This window comes from Xenopus tropicalis, chromosome 1, assembly GCF_000004195.4.
Source record: "Xenopus tropicalis strain Nigerian chromosome 1, UCB_Xtro_10.0, whole genome shotgun sequence".
NCBI classification, from domain to species: Eukaryota; Metazoa; Chordata; class Amphibia; order Anura; family Pipidae; genus Xenopus; species Xenopus tropicalis.
In genome coordinates, this window is record NC_030677.2 from 60147391 (window position 1) to 60166150 (window position 18760).

The 18760-nt window shown below is 37.8% G+C and overlaps 1 protein-coding gene across 1 annotated transcript in view; it reads right to left on the reverse strand.

The window, feature by feature from the left end:
• Positions 1-252: 252 nt before the first annotated feature.
• il15 (interleukin 15) overlaps positions 253-18760 on the reverse strand; it is a 51376-nt gene continuing 32868 nt past the window's right edge. The window contains exon 7 of the mRNA XM_031895808.1: positions 253-929. Within this exon, the coding sequence (XP_031751668.1) occupies positions 858-929 (72 nt within the window). The 3' untranslated portion in view covers positions 253-857. The remainder of the gene's footprint in view (positions 930-18760) is intronic.

Sequence of the window (18760 nt, forward strand, 5' to 3'; positions counted from 1 at the left end):
AAGGGAGATATATATATATATACTTCGGGCCCCCGGGGCAATGGTTTCACACCGGGGGGCACATTGGTTTCAGCAAGCCAGGTGGTGGGCACTCGCCGAGTCGGTGTGGTGGTGTCTGGCGAGTAGCTTTTGGTTGGTCAGAAAGTTTGGGGCGTTGCGGGGGAAAAACTTTGCGGTTCCATGGGCCACTTGCCAAGAAAGGAGGATTAAGTTTATTAAGGTGGTTTATATTAAGTAGGATTTATCAACTTGTCATTTAACAATGTTAACTTTATTGAATGTTAATAAACACTGTGGCCTTTTTGATCCAACGTCACACGTATTGTGGTTATTTCAGGTCTCTCTGTATACAAATTGCAACCGGATGGCTAAGTATACAATATTGTTGCCATGAATTTCCCACCACTTCTAGGATAAAAAAAATCTTTACAGATATAAAGGCACCAAAACTGACTTGTACAAACAGTTAATATCCAAAACATCTATGTTGAACATGAAACAGTTGTATTATGTCGTCCTGACGAATCCCTCTATGTTAAATGAGTATAAGTAAGCGTTGCTTATAAGCTATCCTTCTGTCATGCAAGAAAATAGTAACGCTCATGTCGCTGCTCAGATATTCCCAATCATAGGCAGATTTTCATTAAGGCTCAGCCTCCCCAAACCAGTCTGACAGTTTCAATAAAAAAAAGAAAAAAAAACGGGATGAGAAAATAACCTGTGCTGTCTTACTTGGCTTATCTTGAGAGGGGGGAAGGAGCAGGAGGAGGTGGTGCCATTATCTCCTGTTTTCTGTTTCCTTTCTCCTCAGGTTCATCAAAGCTCAGTTATCTTCTGCCTGCAAGGATCTGAACAGCTTAGGTCCTGTACAGCTTTGCAGAAATCCGATTGGCTGGATGATGAACTTTGAACCTCCCTTCAGCCAACACCTGCATAGTTATACCGGGACAAACTTTAATGGGGAACTACCATGAAATGAATAATCTCTGAAATAAATCATGACAACAAGTGATTAAATTATCCAAATATAATGTATTACAAATTCTAAATAGTTTTCAAGATATATGAGTTGTTATACAGTTCCCCCTTGCAGCTGCACCTCTCCTACCCAGCTTCTGGCCAGCCCTCTACCTCATTGGCTGTTGGGCTATCAATCTAACTCTCCCTCTTCACAACCTTCCTTCTTCCTTTTCTGCCAGCACAAGAATCTCCTGCTCTCTCCCCTTTGACCCCCCTTCTCTCTAGAATGAGATGTGTAAAGTCAGTCAGTAGTAAAGTTACTTTTAAGTCTTCTTTCTCAAGTCTGCCAATGCACTAATAACTCCTGCTCTTGAACTCCGCCCCCCACTTCCGTTTATTCCTTGTTGCTGTTTTATCAAACCCGCCCCCCTGTACAAGCAACACCTCTGAGCTACTGATTTTCTGCATCTCCCTGCGGGTAGGGGGAGAGTAGGAGTTAGGTGTGCTGTACAGGAGGCTTATAATCTTTCTTTGCTACAGATGCTGCTGGCTTTCCACTTGCCTTTCTGGAAGAGGGGATAAAGAGCAGGAAATGTGTGTGTAGGAACAAGGATAAGATAGGAAAGAGAACTTTAGTGTAGTACTTATCTTAATTGTAGAAAAATAAAATATATAAACTATATTACAATTATAATGAAAGTATACTCCATAAAAGTGCCCAAACTATTTTTGGTACAGAGAATTATAGTTCTACAATAGTTTAAACACTAGGTACTTCTCCAACAGAGCATGTTAACAGCAATAAGTGATGATATGATGTGGACCACTCATTCTGTTATAGAGGCATTTGGTCTCTGGTGTTTAAACTACCACAGAACTATAAGTCTCTGCACCTAAAATTAGCTTCTTGGCACTCATAAACAATGCCTTATACAGTTATTATCACTACATGATATAGTGTTTCCTTTCCTATCGACTCCTTGCTCCTATTGACCACTAGTTTTTTTTTTTTTTTTTGCAAGTCCAGCTTGTTGAACTTTAACCCTTTAAGTGCTGCAGAACTTTCTGTGGATCAAATTCTCTAGGTGCCACACAGACCCTAGGCCATGGGCATAATCAGGGAACAAGTGGGTCCTTGGGCATAATCATGCAGTGGCCCTAGGCAGCAGCAGACATGTGGAAGATGTACTTCCTGTGGCCCCTTGCCATCACTTCCTCCAGATCCTGAGCATCAATTCCAACTTCCACGTGCTGCTGCAGCCCTCCTGCCTTGCCTGCCTGCCGTGTTTCACATACACACTCACAAACAGACACACTTTTAATACTAACAAATACCTTAATTTATACACACTCACATACATTTCTGCAGGTTCAGGTTTCATACATTTACAGCACTTATACATACTTGCACGCAACAAGCGGTTTTGTGAAGTGTATGTAACCCCTATTTGGCTATAAAATAGTTAAAACCCAGGCTAGTGTGGTTTAGACAGGATGGGCCTTCGCTATATGGAAGAGACAATGCGGAGCAAGGGTGTAGTAGAACTACAACTCACTGTAGCTGTGTGTAGTGCAGTTTTAGCAAAGATGGATGCCAGAAAGTTCTTGCAGTTGAACTATAGTGCAAGTTTATTGTCAGAGACAAATGGATATGGCAGGGTTATACTCACAATACATGCAGATATAGATGTTAAATGATAGTAGTACTCCGAGGACAACAAGAGAAGATGCACACCGGTTTATCCCACCTCTTTTGGGAGTCTGGGCAGGGTACATGCACCTGTTCAGCTTGGTACCCCTTTGTAAACAGTCTGAATAGATACCTCAGTCCTCAGGTTGATAATCCCTATCTTGAGAGTCCTCCGGGTGACTAGGGATCAGGGTTTGCTCTTGCCTGTCTCCTATGTCTACTCCGTGGCCCTACGCTGAGGCAACATTGCTGGGTGGAAGGGTACTTCCAGAGCTATTTGAGCGCAGAGCCCGCCGCATAGGGGTCAGCAGCAGCTCTTCTTTATTTCTATTTTTATTTTTAATTTTGGGTTGGTTTAATTAGATGACCACAGCTCTCTTACTCCAGCGTTACTATGCATAAGCTTCCGTGGTTACAATGACATACAGATGGGGATCACTATAAGCACCGCTGGTATCATTGTTGCCCTATTTCCCTGAAGAAATATAAGATTTATGATCTGGACTCTTCCCCACATTATCATAAATTAATGTTCATACCTTTGACACAGATAAAGTTGCACGCATGACATACAGTGCTATATACTTCTATATTTTGCCCAGTTATGATACAATATTTTCCAATGGTTTTATACTTTTTTGTACCGTCATTTAGGATTTATTGATACTTTCATTTTGATCTTTATGTTGCATTATTTTTAGTTTCATTTTTATTTCTTGTTTTCACTTATGTCCGTCCACCTTTCATGTCACTTCCACGTCATTGTTTGTAGTTTCCCGCCACTGGTTGTATTTAGTTTTGTTCCACTAATTGTTTTGTAACTTTGAAAAAGGGTGGGTTACCGTCAGTCTTTGTTATAATCTGCAAATAAATTTTGTTATTTTTCTTAAATCCTGTGTGGAGCAGCCCTTCTGTTTGAGGTTTCTGTACATACTGATGAGGACTGCACCCAGGCAACAGTTTTTCCTTATTGTGAGTGCCTTTCCAATGAATGCTTCGTTTTTATATATATATATATATATATATATAATTTGACCACACCCACTTTTTAGCCACATTCCACACACCACTCCCCATTTCCCTGTACACACCCCTATATTCTTACATGCTTCAACTTAAAAAATGCTTTACCTGTCACCTGTGAGTGTTCTATAACTTAGTATGTTAAGAAAGGCACTGAATAATGAAAAAATAAAGTTAGGTAGCTGGGATACATCAATATAAATAAAATACGAGTCCATTCAATTAAAGTAATGCCTTTTTGCCAATGCCAATTTTTATTCACTAACTTTTGCAATAGCTGCAAAAAAAAATGAAAACACAGGATTCTCCGATACAATTTCACATTTTAAATGAACCTGAAGATACAGAATCAGAAAAGAGTTTAAATACACAAGTTTGCAGCTTCCTGGTCCTGGAGCCTGGGTAATTATTCACATTTTAAATACTTAGACTTAACTTGAAGATCCTCAGAATCAGAAAACAGTTTAAATATACAAGTTTCAGCTTCCTGGCCCTGGAGCCTGGGTATTTACATTTTAAACATTGAGTCTGAACTTGAAGATCCTCAGAATCAGAAAACAGTTTAAATACAAAAATTTCAGCTTCCTGGCCCTGGAGCCTGGGTATTTACATTTTAAACACTGAGTCTAAACTTGAAGATACTCAGAATCAGAAAAGAGTTTAAATAAACAAGTTATGCAGCTGCCTGGATATGGTCCTGGAGAGGTGGAGCCTGGATAAATATTCACATTTTAAATACTTAAAGAAACTGAACTGGATACTCAGAATCAGAAAAGAGTTTAAATAAACAAGTTATGCAGCTGCCTGGATATGGTCCTGGAGAGGTGGAGCCTGGATAAAAATTCAAATGCTTAAAGAAGAAGATACTTAGAAAACATTTTAAATGCACAGTTTTTGCTGCGGAGGTAGACCAAAACAGAATAAAATTTGTATATACCATTTAGGCTTAGCCCTGTACACATAAAAAAAAAAAAAAGATTCCTCTGAACAAAGTCATAATACTTAACACAAAGTATGTCCTGTGATTGTTTTGAATCCAACATTCGAATCCAATTTGCCTTGCCCTCATATGCTCACCTGCCTGGCTGCACGACAACCACCCTCCTCTCCATCAGCTGGGCAACTGTGCATTTAGGGGACACACAACTATATATATCTCCACCCAGCCCTATTCTGCTTGGCGCCAAAATTTAGCCAATGGGAGAGAAGGAACACACTTGAACGGCATTTTACGGGTCCAGTGAGGTTTGTTTTTACACTGGGATGCTGCTAGTGTTACACAGGGATTTTTAAAGTTTATTGCAAATAAACGGGGCAATTTTTTACGGGGCAAGGGGTTTTGAAACAGCCTGTCCCCCTGAAAAGGGGACAAATGGTAAGCTTAGGGGCACATTTACTAACCCACGAACTGGCCGAATGCGTCCGATTGCGTTTTTTTCGTAATGATCGGTAATTTTGCGATTTTTTTTCGTCGTCTTTACGATTTTTGCGTAAAAACGCGAGTTTTTCGGCGTCTTTACGATTTTTGCGTAAAAACTTGAGTTTTTCGGCGTCTTTACGATTTTTGCGTAAAAACGCGAGTTTTTCGTAGCCATTACGAAAGTTGCGCAAAGTCGCGATTTTTTCGTAGCGTTAAAACTTGCGCGAAACATCGCGCCTTTTAAGTTTTAACGCTACGAAAAAGGCGCGACTTTGCGCGCAAGTGTTAACGCTACGAAAAAATCGCGACTTTGCGCAACTTTCGTAATGGCTACGAAAAACTCGCGTTTTTACGCAAAAATCGCAAAGACGCCGAAAAATTTGCGTTTTTACGCAAAAATCGTAAAGACGCTGCAAAAAATCGCGTTTTTACGCAAAAATCATAAAGACGCCGAAAAAATCGCAAAAAATACGAAAAATTCGCAAAATGTTCGTTTCCAATCGGAATTTTTCCAATTCGGATTCGAAATCGTGTCTTAGTAAATCAGCCCCTTAGTGTAAAGCAGGGGGTGAAAGACACTGTTATTGAGCACTAGGTGAATTTTAGAGATCCAGTTATTCTTGTCTTTTATTATTTATACCTGTACAATACAGAAGGTTTATCACTTTTATTTCTTGTTTGTATAGTTCTACTATACTTATTGGAGGGGGAAGGTTTTGCCTTCTTAAGTTAAAAGGGTTCCCTTGCAGTTCCTTATTGGTGAGTGGCCAGTGTGAGGAAACACATAAACATGTGAAAAGGGATTGCTGTTTTTTTCTGTGATATATTAATCCCAAATTCTGCACCCCAGAGTTCAAAATTGGGTGACATTTTTGCAGTACTAAATGGGACTTTCCAATACAGACATTTTAGATAAAATCTTGTGATGGAAAGTGCACGTAAGTAATGAATCCACATTAAATTCAGTTTTTCAAAAAGATGACAAATGTGAACACATGCAAAAGCTATTTTACAGCAAAACAATAGGGCCCCAAGTGTAAGATCAAGGGAGGAAAAGTTGGACAGTTGCACTAAAGAAATGACTGGAGGAGAAACACTTTTTTTTATTTCATGGCTCTGTTTCAAAAGGAATTCTGCATCTGCAGACTGGCAAGTACAGTTTGCTATGTTGCTGCATATCAAACATTTTAAGACCATGTCTATGTAACTAAAGCATGGTGTAGATATAATTCACATGCAGGGCATTGTTAATCATAAAATATATTTTACAGGTATGGGATTATTGGGTATGTGGAATGATTGGGGTTTTCGGAATAAAGCATCTTGTAATTTTGCCATTCTTTGTGCCTGCTTTAAAAAATAAATAAATATAAAATAAACCCAATGGGATTGTTTGGGCACCAATATGGATTCATTCATCCAGAAATAATTTAAAAACTATTAAAATAACTACAAAGTTGCTAAGAATAGAGCATTGTACAATATACAGTCCCATACCTGCACTGTAAAGCTAATATAAAGGTGAACTATTCTTTTAAAGGCTATCTGTTGATCTGTAGTGCATAGAGTGCTATAACCTTACAATCCAGGAGATACTGCTGTTAACAATGAATATATATGCTGGCATAGGTTTATGGAAGCCTGACAGTAAGACACTTACTAGACAAGACTGAGCCAATAATATTTTCACGGAAATATAAATACAGTTTTAGATTTTAATATTTCCATTTGGCCATTCCATAATGGAAAAATAACTAAGAATAGAATGGCCCTTTAATGGAATTAGTTCTGCAAAGGAGAAGTTTTAGGCTTCAGAACCTTTGGCACCATTTTCTCTACCTACGTTACTGGCAGGTTTTTTTTGTTACCCCACCAAACCCTCTCAGCAACCTGTTTTTCTAGTACAAATTGACCTTTTAACCAATAACCCATTCAGTCACTTACAAGGAACCTTTTGAACTTTCTATAAAGAAAGTGCTAACATGGTTTTGGGGATATATAACAGCTGGAAAGCATAACAAAGCATAACAAGGTTATGACAATCTCAATGGACTCCTTAAGTTTGTTTATTCTTCACCCTGTGTTGACTTCTGTAGAATGGTAATGCCATATATGTTGCAGAGCTGATTTAAATTAAGGGTTTGCCATTTATGCAAGATGTTTGGCTCACATATACAATTTTGACTTGCACCTCTACATTCCACATGTTACCAAAACAGCAACAAACCATATAAATACTAAGGCATGGTGCTTCATGCTTTATCCGGTTGTAGAACTTGTATGGGTATTTTAGGTGGTATCATTTATATTTGTGATTCTTATCCCATGATCACCTGGCCTCTTATGCACCCAACATTCACTTAGTTTTACCTTAACTGGAATTAGCAAAGATTTAGCAGACACTTTCAGATTAAGTAGGGGGTAAAGGGTTTGCTTACCACTAACCCGCAAGATCCTTTCCAGTTACTATACAACTTATTTGCGTATATAGTGGGATAATGGGCACCTTTACCACCCCATAACTCTGGCAGTCTCCTAGCTAACAGAGGCAGGCAACTGTCCTGCACCTTTTGCATTTTGTTTTTTAGTGATTGTTTGCATTTAATTTTCATCTGTAGGGGGCACTAGGAGCCATTTGCACTTATCAATTTATAATGCAGACAAAATGGAGGCAGCACATTGGACAAAAACTCTCTTAGGGGAACAGTCTGGCTGTATTAAGCTGGGAGATGGCCAGTAGCTGGCAGTGCAGGACTGCAAGTTTCCAAAACATGGCAATAGGAGGCCTATAGCTGTAGGGCCCCAATTGCAGCAAAGGCAGAGTCCAAATATCTGCTAGAACAGCCACCCATGAGTAGAGGGCCTCCAACAAACATCTTTGTGAATATCTGTTAATGTGAATGGGAACCTTATGTGACTATAATTTTAAATATTGGAAATTAAGACTTTTCTATACCCATGTGAAAAAGTACATGCATTACTTGTTAATTTGAGAGTCAGCTGGTGATCCCTATAGGAGGTAATAGATGGCCTTATTTTTCTGATACAAAATTTACTTTACCGCTGCCCTGTGTTACCTGTTTGCATTCACTAATTCTCTTTGTCCAGTTCCTTTGGACAAAGGAACAGCTCCACAGGCATTCATTCTTTCCCAACACCATTGTATTTGTCAAAACCTGCATCAGTAGATACAGTCCCTGCTTAGAGTGGCTGAATAAGTTTAATATAGAAGGCAGCATGAATCCAGAGTTTTTATCTTTTTCATATTTATTTTCAATATTTTCTTTTTGATTTTACAGCGATTGTAACATGACTGTCCTGACTTTACAGTGAATGTTTGCCATGCAAAATTATGAAATCCTTTAAACACATGACAACACTTTGCTTGGGCAGACCACAATAATGTATGCCTACTTTAGACATTCAAGGCTATTTATGCATGGTAATCGAGTTTTTTATTTTTCTAAAATGAAAAACAAATACTTCATGCCTCCAACTGGCCCTTTCATCTTTTCTGGTTGGCCCAAAATATTGCTTCATTCTGTCTTTATTCCCCAAAAATGAACATAAAAGAATCTTGTTATACAAGATGCGTCAGGGATCAGGTATATCCACGCACGAAAATGTGGAGCATTTTACATCCCTTTTTGGAATATTTAATGAGGACTCATAGGGACTAAACTAACTTAGAACCAAACATAAATATATAATTTTTAATTTGTCTTGCCAACACACCTTTAATATTTCCTACAGGGATGCTGTAAGTAGCATAAGTAAATACATAGCAAATTTGTGCTAGACATGATCTTAGCAGCAGTCTTTTTTGTAGTGCATTAACAAACCCAGCTTGTTATACTCTTACTTTTATATACATATAAAAAACAGTGCCAATGGCTATACGATTACAAAAAATATTTTCCGAACACACCACTGACCTCAATATAGTGCAAAACAGTAAAAATAAAAGTTTGTGCCACCGGGTTTGCCACAGATGCCCAGATTTGGTCAGGTAGTTTTGATCATACAGCCCAGGTATCTAAGAATGCATATCAAGTCAAGGGCTGGTTTTCAAAACCATCTTACTATACAGCCCAATTGCCAATTAAAAAAATGAGACATGTACCATGAAGTACTGGTTGGTTGGAAAATATTATATGCATGAACAATATTAAATAGATCAAATGGAGCGTGAGCAAATCTTTGGCCTTTTCTTGTCAGAATAAACTAGTCAGGAAAAACTTGCAAGCAAGCCTAATCCACAGAACCTTATGTAACTGAGCCTAGAGGATGTTGCCATTGAAGGACCTGCTCCCAACCAGTACCTGCATCTTTCTGCTCTGTGCTGCATGCGCCTTAGGTTCCAAGAAACTTTGTTAGCAGAGGAAGAGTATACTTCCCCAGTCCGACCCGCACCCATCCTAAATCAACAATGGTTTGTGGAAAGGCCACAAAGGCCTGGGCCTAGGGCAGGCAAATTTAAGGGGCAGCATGCCACCCTACCACATCCAAATTTGGTCTAAAGTATTGGGGTGCGGGGGAGATTTGATACATGTTTACTGTTAATAAAGAATAACTGTTGCCACATCTGATTGCATTTGTGTGATACTGTTGTGTACTATTACATTTCCAACTACATTTTACATGATTTTTCTTTGTATTATTTAATAGATCTTATCACACTTTCTATAAAGAATATAAATCCCTTCAGTATCACTGGTGGAAATGTGATGGGCAGAAATGCCACTCCAAGGCACACAAGCACAAATGTGGAGGAAACTTTCTAATTTGTTTGAGAATATTATGGAACCCTCCCTTTTCGACTCTGACACGGCTATGTACAGTTTTTCTATAAAATGAAAGGCAGCCAAATACAATTGACCTGCCAGCTTTGAGTCTAACCAAGCACTCAGCTATAGAAAATGAAATGCTGCTATTCAGTTGGACATTGCTATAGGCGGAAAATAAATTATTGCCCCAAAGAATGGGTCAAGAAAATGATCATGAAAAGCTGTTATTGCAGAATAGGGGCATACAAGGCAATTCAGAAAGGCAATGCATTTCACAAAAGTTTAGTTGAGACCATGAGCCATATCCAGATATATCACTCATGTTAATCTGACTACTGCAAGCTTGTTTTGTTTTTCTCATTTTAATTATATTGGGGGGTGAACTATTATCCCTCCCCCCCATTTCCTCTACAGTAATAATAATAATAATGTATCTGTTATGTGTCAATAAAAAAAAACTGGTATGAAAAAAGATTTGTCTTTTTATACAATAGTATTTGTTTTTTGAGTTCAGCATATAATGAATACTACTGAAATTTACCAGGATACATTATGTCTGGGTCACAGCTCCCCACATCATACTTACTAGGAAAACTGGAGTGGCAACCTTGGTACTAACTCCCATTGCAAGCCACAAATTGTAAACAACTAAGAAAATACTATATGAAAATTACATCATTTTATATGCTAAATAATTTATAGCCTAATAAATTGTATTAGGCTATAAATTATATTACAGGTATGGGATCCGTTATCTGGAAACCCATTATCCAGAAAGTTCCAAATTACAGAAAGACCCATAGACTCCATTATAAGAACATAATTCTAATTTTTAAAAAATGATTTTCTTTGTCTCTGTAATAATAAAACAGTACTGGGGGCAAAACAATCCTATTGGGTTTAAATGATATTTAAATGATTTTAGTAGACTGAAGGAATGGCGATCTAAATTATGGAAAGAGCCCTTATCCGTAAAGCCCCGGGTCCCGAGCATTCTGGATAACAGGTTCTATATCTGTATATATACAGTATTTTTTACTTTTCCACCATTTTATCAGTCTCTTCTAATTCTGTACAATACAACCTTTTCTGCTATTTCCCCAATAAAGACATTTCTACCTCTGCCTCTAGAGAAGTGCTGTCTAATGGTTCTATATGTGCAAAAAAAGTTAGAAGTGGAGCAAAAAATTGTATACATAAGAATTATTTACATTTCACATATAATAATCTTTATTAGACAACTATTACATTGCAAATATAAATTACTCATTTGAAAGGCCTCCTTAAGGGTGAGTGCAACACTGGCACAGATACAGTATGGAAGTAGTGTGAAAGGGCATTTTAGAACAGTAACACTTTTTCCTTATATACCTCAAAATTCTCAGTGTGACCATAAGCAGCAAAACAATTTATTTTCTTAAGAGAACAGCTGATGTTGCATTCCTCTTTCTGTCCCTTCAGGTAATCAGAGTGCAGACACAGACATGTATACTAAATGAAAGTGGGAAATCTGCGTATGCAGTGCCCTAACAAAGTGTTGGCAAATAGGAGAATAAAGGAAACAGGAAATAAGAGGGGAAAAAATGGGGCCTCGATAAATGTGGTTTGTTATTGTGACTTCTGAGGCTTACTTATCTCTATCAAGTGCAGTATATTAATTTTGGATTCAGCCTTTCGGTTTGGACACTCTTGAACTAAACAGGGTTGGTTATTATACATAAAGCCAGTGGAGGGTTGCATCATTCTTCTTTAAATGTGGCATTGTCTTTTGATACAAAAATAACACCTTTTTGAATAAGATTTATTCAGTGTCGGACTGAGATGCCATGGCCAATTCTCCAAACTATTTTTATTCCTCTTCTCATTTAACCTCTTTGTTCTACTAGCCTATTTTCTTTACATACTATAATCTATTCGTCAATCTCTGTTTCCAAGCAAAAAAAAAAAGTAATGGCCATGAAATAGGCTAAATGGTTAAAGGCAGGAAGGCCCACTGACACCTGGGCCCACTAGGAGTTTTCCTGGTATCCTGGTGGGCCAGTCTGACACTATGTGCCATGGAAACGGTTAGTGCTCCAAAAACCAATTTATAACAGTGTACTCAACTTTGAATGCATGCCAAGATAATAAATACTAGAAGGCCTCTCTGAAACTAAAACATTGTAGAAAGCGCTACGTTGCCTGCAATCATTTTACATTTCATTTTGTATCAATTAAATATCTTGTATTTATTCAGTACTTTCACATTCCAACCACTCCACTAACTGTGCTTGTTACAATTGTGAAATGAATTTTAAATATGTTGGTCTGTTATAAGCATTAACTTAGGTAGAATTTACGATAACGCAACAATAAATTGTTCATAGGTAACATGGGCTAGTGAACCGGAACTTATTACTGGAAAAATAAATATATTACATTTTTATGGCTGTTTTACAATGATTTGTGCCTTACAGAATCTTGAAAGTACTTTTTATAATCTACCACATTTGTTATTTGTTAAAATATTTTTCCTTTTATTCCTTTGAAAAGAAGTAAGAGAAGAGCAAACATACTTTGTAAGAGGGAGACGCAAGCATGTTGATTATTGCTGGCTTCCATTAATGTTGTTGAAATGCTCTAACTTCAACATATTTATGGAATATTTTCATCACCAGCATCTCTATTCATATTGTCAGTCCCTTCATCTTGACCAAGAGAATACTTACAAGCAGGACACAGATGAACATTTCAAGTTTTTATTTTCAAAAGGGATGATTTTTAAAAATATTTTATTGAGTTCAAGATTCTGTAATTAGCGATATCAGAGCAAGGACACATTATACTAAATTAACTATGGTAAACTATGAATTTTACTCATAATGGTTTATCTAGTGCAAAAGATGCAAAACAAATGCATTGTTGCTATGACGTGTGTGTCTGCTTTACTGCAGATATCTGCTAGCAGTATCCTGGTTTAGTGCAGCTGCAAAGTTTACAGAACGCTTTTCTGAGAAGCATTGAGTGGAATCTTAATCCTTAATATATGGGATCTAAAAATAAACTGGAAGGCTTGATAAAGGGCTGGTTTAAGCCCGAAACGTTGCTGTGTGCACTTGAGTAAAGTCACTTTTTTCTACAACATTTCCGGAGTGCTGCTGTTTTTTCATTTTATCCTGGATATTGTTTTACCCTGGCTGAGGGTTCAGCTTGCACCTGGGGCTACAACTAGCCGGTTTGTCCATTGTGTAGCACACCTTAATCAATTTGTTAAAAATAAACTGGAAGAACCTGTTACAAAATTGAGATCATGTAATATAGTTAGCATAGTGTGTACTGTGAATATGACTGATCCTCCATTACATTCCCATAGACATTACATTTGCTCCATTATATTCATAAAAAGTTTAGTACAGCATTTGGAGTCTGCTTTCACAGCAAAACTTGTCATATTTGCCAGTCACTTGCTTTCACATTAAACTATTTTGAGATCCAAAAAAATGAAAATGTTTACAGAAAGTACTGGTCCAAAAATGAAAAACCTCTTATCGGTCCATCTCTTTTCAAAGGTCTTACTCTCTCTAGTGAGACGTTCCACAAAGTGAATGATAGTGCAAGGGCTCAGAAAGCGTGTGAAAAGGCTATTTAGTATATCATATAGTCAGTACCTCACATCAGTTTACATTACGGTTGCCACCTGGCTGGTAAAATAGATGGTAAAATAAAAATTGGATTACAAATTTACCGGCAATGTAATTGCCTGCCTACCTGCCTCTGATCTGCCCCGTTTTACCCCATTCTCCCCTCCTAGCTCGATGGAATTACTAAATCCTTGAGGGCATAAATCTGCTCCTTGATGTTATTAACCCCCCCCCCTTAATGACACAGCATCACTTATTTACATCACAGACCACACCCTCACAGGACTGCCCCTCTGCCTAGTTCGAAAAAGTGGCAACCCTAATTCACATCTGTTTAACAATAATAACCCACAGTACTTCATTTCTTTTGTTTTTTATTTTTTCTGATCCAGTATCACAGCCTGTAATGTGCTGCCCCACTTTAAGGTACAAATCTGATGAAAGGCATTCTAAACCTCCATGTATAGAGACAGTTTTTTTTACCAAATTGTGAGGGATAGCTTTATGTAACTATTATGCTCTGGACTCTGTATTAGGCCAGAGGAGGCTCACAGTAGCTGGCAGTGAAACAGGCTTTACTTAGAAAAGAACATGGCTGAACGGCCATCAAGTTGAGAGAAAGGAAAGGATAGACAGTCAGATACTATAGAGAGCAATTTCCAGCAAAACAGGGATTCACGAACAAGCTAAAAGGGTTGAGGAGACCGCCTCATACGTATGCAAATAAGTCATAACAGGATTCTGGGAACAAATTCCTTTAGGCTCTTAGAAAAGTCCCATTTACATGGGTTTATCCTATAGACTAATGCTTACCCACTGGGTTTTCAATGCAAAAGCAAAACAGGAAGACACATAGCAGGTTAACATGTAACAGCGCCATCTAACGATCTTACAATAATAGTCAATACATAACAGTAGCCCTGACCATGTCTGTTAAATGAGAAACACAGAAATCTGTTTTCATTCTGCCTTTTTAATAATCATCAATTCAATATTGTATAATTTGTTCCGCAAATGTTATATAGAATTACAAGGCATACTCTGCACGTCTTTTATATCACAAACCATTCCATACAAAATTCCTTGTTTCATTTCATTCCTTTTTTTATTCTCTGTAATTATGTCTTTTAAAGTGGACCTGTCACCCTAAGAAATAATTCCAATTTCTTTTCTATTGTGTTTGTTAAGCAAAATTAACTTAACATACTATATAAATGATATAAATCTTCTTTCCTTGAGTCTTGGGAATATACAATCACAGCAAACAGGCAGCTTCTATTTTGTGGACACTGTTATTAAGGCGAGCTTTGTATCACCCCAACATCTTGTGTATGTGCCAGAATGGGGGCCCTGATGCCCTTGCCCATGCACTGGCTACACAATTAGATGGTGAGAAGGGAGGGAGAATGTGAAAGTTTGTGCTGAATGGAAAGTTTAAGTAATTGTCTGCCCCACCTCTATGCCTAAGGCATAGAGGCGGGGCAGGCAGTATATGATTGACAGCTGGGATTTATAAATGCATTTATAATGGGTTTGGATGTGTTAATATCAAAATGAATTTTGGTTTCATGTTTAATTTAAAAAGGACTTTTATTATACAGCTTTTCATGTCTGGGTGACAGGTCCCCTTTAAAAATCCAGAATTACATCTAATACATCAAGGCTTTGCTTTGTGTACTTTGTGTCAAGGCTGGATTATTTTAGACACGTTCCTAAATGTTCAAGTGATCTGGTCACCCTATGATAGATAAAAGGGTTCATAAAAAATCCTTGCGTGTGTGCACTGGTGTAGTACGCAGTTCGTTTGACTGATTATGTATTTCAGTAGGTTTGGTAGGTAACTAAACTCACAAAATCCTGTCACCTGTCACTCAGACATAAAAAACTGTATAATAAAAGCCCTTTTCAAATTAAACATGAAACTCAAAATATTTTTTTATTACCACATCCATACATAAAGGCATTTATATATGCCATTATAAAGGCATTTTAAAATCCCAGCTGTCAATCATATATTGCCTGCCCCGCCTCTATGCCTTAGGCATAGAGGTGGGGCAGACAGTTACTTTCACTTTCAATTCAGAACTTCTTAGATTTTGCTGCACCCCTCACATTCCCCCTCCCTCCTCACCATGTAATTATGTAACCAGTGCATGGACATGGGCATTAGGTCCCCCATACTGGCACAGAAACAAGATTTTGGCAGGATGCAATGCCTGCTTTGATAACAGTGTCCATAAAATGCTCCCAGCCTGCTTGCTGCAATTGTGAATTCCAAGGCTGAAGAAAATAAGATTAAAATAATTGATATAGTGTAAGTAAAGTTTATTTTGCTTGCCAAACACTATAGAAAACAATTTGAAATTATTTCTTAAGGTGACAGGTCCGCTTTAACTATAAGCTGTTATGGGTCATTTCAAATCTGAAGGGCAAACTGATCTACTGTATAAGCTAATTTGCCTTGATGTGCATTCAGAATTTTTTCACTAATTCTACTTCCCAAATGATTAATAAATGTACCACTGCTATTTTTGTTTTCATTCTTTAGGGAACATATGGGGTTTGAGACAGCAGGCCATGCTATATATATATATATATATATACAGTTGTTCACAATTTATATAATCTTCTAGCCCCCGGCACTTGATACAAAATGTCCTTATGTATGTTTCCTGATAATAACTTGGCAATAAAATTGTTTGTTTCTCTTTAACGAAGAAACCACTATGAGACGGAAAAGGTAAGGAAAGGGCATAGAATAACAACAGAAATCATCCAGATGCTATGTGAACTACAGTGTAGAAGGTCAATTCACTTTCATTTTTCATTCTCTCTTACTCATAGACCTTGCTATTTAACTGAACTTTTCCGTACTAGTCTGTATCACCAGTGTGAAAGCACCTAATGTTCAGGGTTGCCACCTTTCCTTGACTATAGATCTGGGCAGGGACGCAATGTCTGTGGGTGGGGTGTCATGGGGCTGGGACGTGCCTTCACAGGGGTGAGGCTATGACATGGCGATTGCCTTGTCGATTTTGCTGAAGACTGGGCTGCACTGGTCAAAACTGGATAGGTGGCATCCCTACTACTTTTATTGTCTCAGATGTCTATTGGACTTGTTAAGCATATTGTAGGCTTAATAAATGGCACAAAACTAGGCCCATAAATATAGTATGCACCTAGTGCTTACTTGGTTACAACATTCTATGAACAATAAATGGTGCCACAGTTTTTCACACAGTTTTTTACCATTTGTTGCATCCCAATCCATTTTGCCAAATAAAATTTTGGTAGATTACTACTGTGTGATCCCTACAGTGGAATTGTATGCTGGCAAAGAATTTGTTCTCACTTCGTATAGGCAATGATCAAAGGTTGTTATGGTAGTACAGTATAACTCCATTACTATTTCCAGTCTAACTAGGCCCCGAAAGAGAATCAAGCCACATCCTATTGCCCATTTGGTTATGTTTTGTGCTGGTTATGTAGCATGAGCATGAGAATATTTACATTTGTGCATTACAAGCTGGCTGGCTTTCTACAGCATTTAAATGCACTCATTGTATCTGGAACATCAATAAAGCGTTACATTAAGATCAATGAATTTTATTTTACATGGCACTGTTCAATACATTAGTGACAAAATGCGGGGAGGCCGCGATAAAGACTTTTGAAATGTGGCATAATTCAATATTTCATTTGATCAACACCAAGGAAACTTTAAACTAGGTTCTTCCTCCCATCTCTTATAGTGCATTGCTTAGACAACATGATTACATTTTGTGCTTGTTTCATAAACTGCAATTACTGTATTCTCAGTCTGACTGGAATATGTATACTTCTTATAAATTCTTATTATTACCTGCTCAGTTGTATCCTTTTATTGTTCTACAGACTACACTGAGCAGGTTTGGTCTTCTGTAGTTGCAACTATGTGGGAATTGGCAGGAGTTCTGCTCTGTGATTGTGTAAAAGGCTCATTATTTCCCCATTGCTTGCTATTTAAATCTTGCAAATATTCCACTATCTTGTCCTTTAAATTGAACGAGCAAGTTAGTCCAAACCAGTGGTGTAACTATAGAGCTTAATCTATAACCACTCTCTGCCTGAAAATTTGCTTGCCAGCTGCAATCTATTAAAAAGTGGGTAGGCGCACAAGTGAGTAGGTGGGTAGGTTCATCCGGGTATGTCTCTGTGGCGACCCTCTGAAGATTTTTTGCAGGGGGGCCTGGTATTGTCATTACACCCCTGGTCCAACCTAAACTAAATGAGCTGCTAACTGGTGATTGGTTGATCTAGGTTACTGAAGAGCAAATGTCTTCTGTTTCTAAAAAAAAAATATATACTTTTTCATGATTTTAGAAATGATTTCCCATGTATGCAAGAAGCAATAAAAATATGACAGGTCTGTGTATGAAGCCCAAAATGAAGAACCTGAAGGTATGGAGTTGGACACATACATCGCTTACATAGGAATGTGGGATTTATGATTTGTATTGTATAGCCAATAGAGTTTCATTTCTATAAAGCTGAATGAGAGTGATAAAGGAGTGATACAGGCCTGCAGAGCAGTTTATAAAGGCCGAAAGAGGAGAGAATGGAAAATACATGATTGATGGAAAGGTTTTACTGTTTCAGAAGGACTTTTCTCCTAGGCCTGCTCAGTAACATTAATCATTTGGGTGACCTTTATTATAACTTGGCACATCTTCAAAATACTCTGTCCACTGGTATAAAGAGAGCTGTGAAATATTGTTTTTGGATCAAGGAAGTCTTTTCTACCATAGAAATCTTTTAGTCAGATCTTACAGACAATTATAGGGAAGTCAGGGAGGGCAAACAGGAAAAGCCAAGTATAAACATTAAGGAGAAATAACACAACTAGATATATATCTAGACAAAGACAAGAAATTTCTCTTCCACTCGCCTATACCAATATATTTAGGACAAAAAGATATTTTGTGCATACAGCTACCAAAATATACCCTCCATATATGTCTATATATTGCAATATGTATTTAAGCTGGTTAATTACGTCAAAGTCATCCATGGACTGGCCAGTTCTACACTCACTTTCATCTGATTCATAAAGAATTCTAGTATTTATTCAGGTAATTTCTACAGGGGCTAAAGCTGGCCATATACTGAAAGATCCACTTGTGTGAAGAGGCCACCAAACGAGTGGATCTTTCCCAGATATGCCCACAACGAGGTCCAAAGATCAGATTACAGTGACGATGGGGACCTCATTAATGAGCTG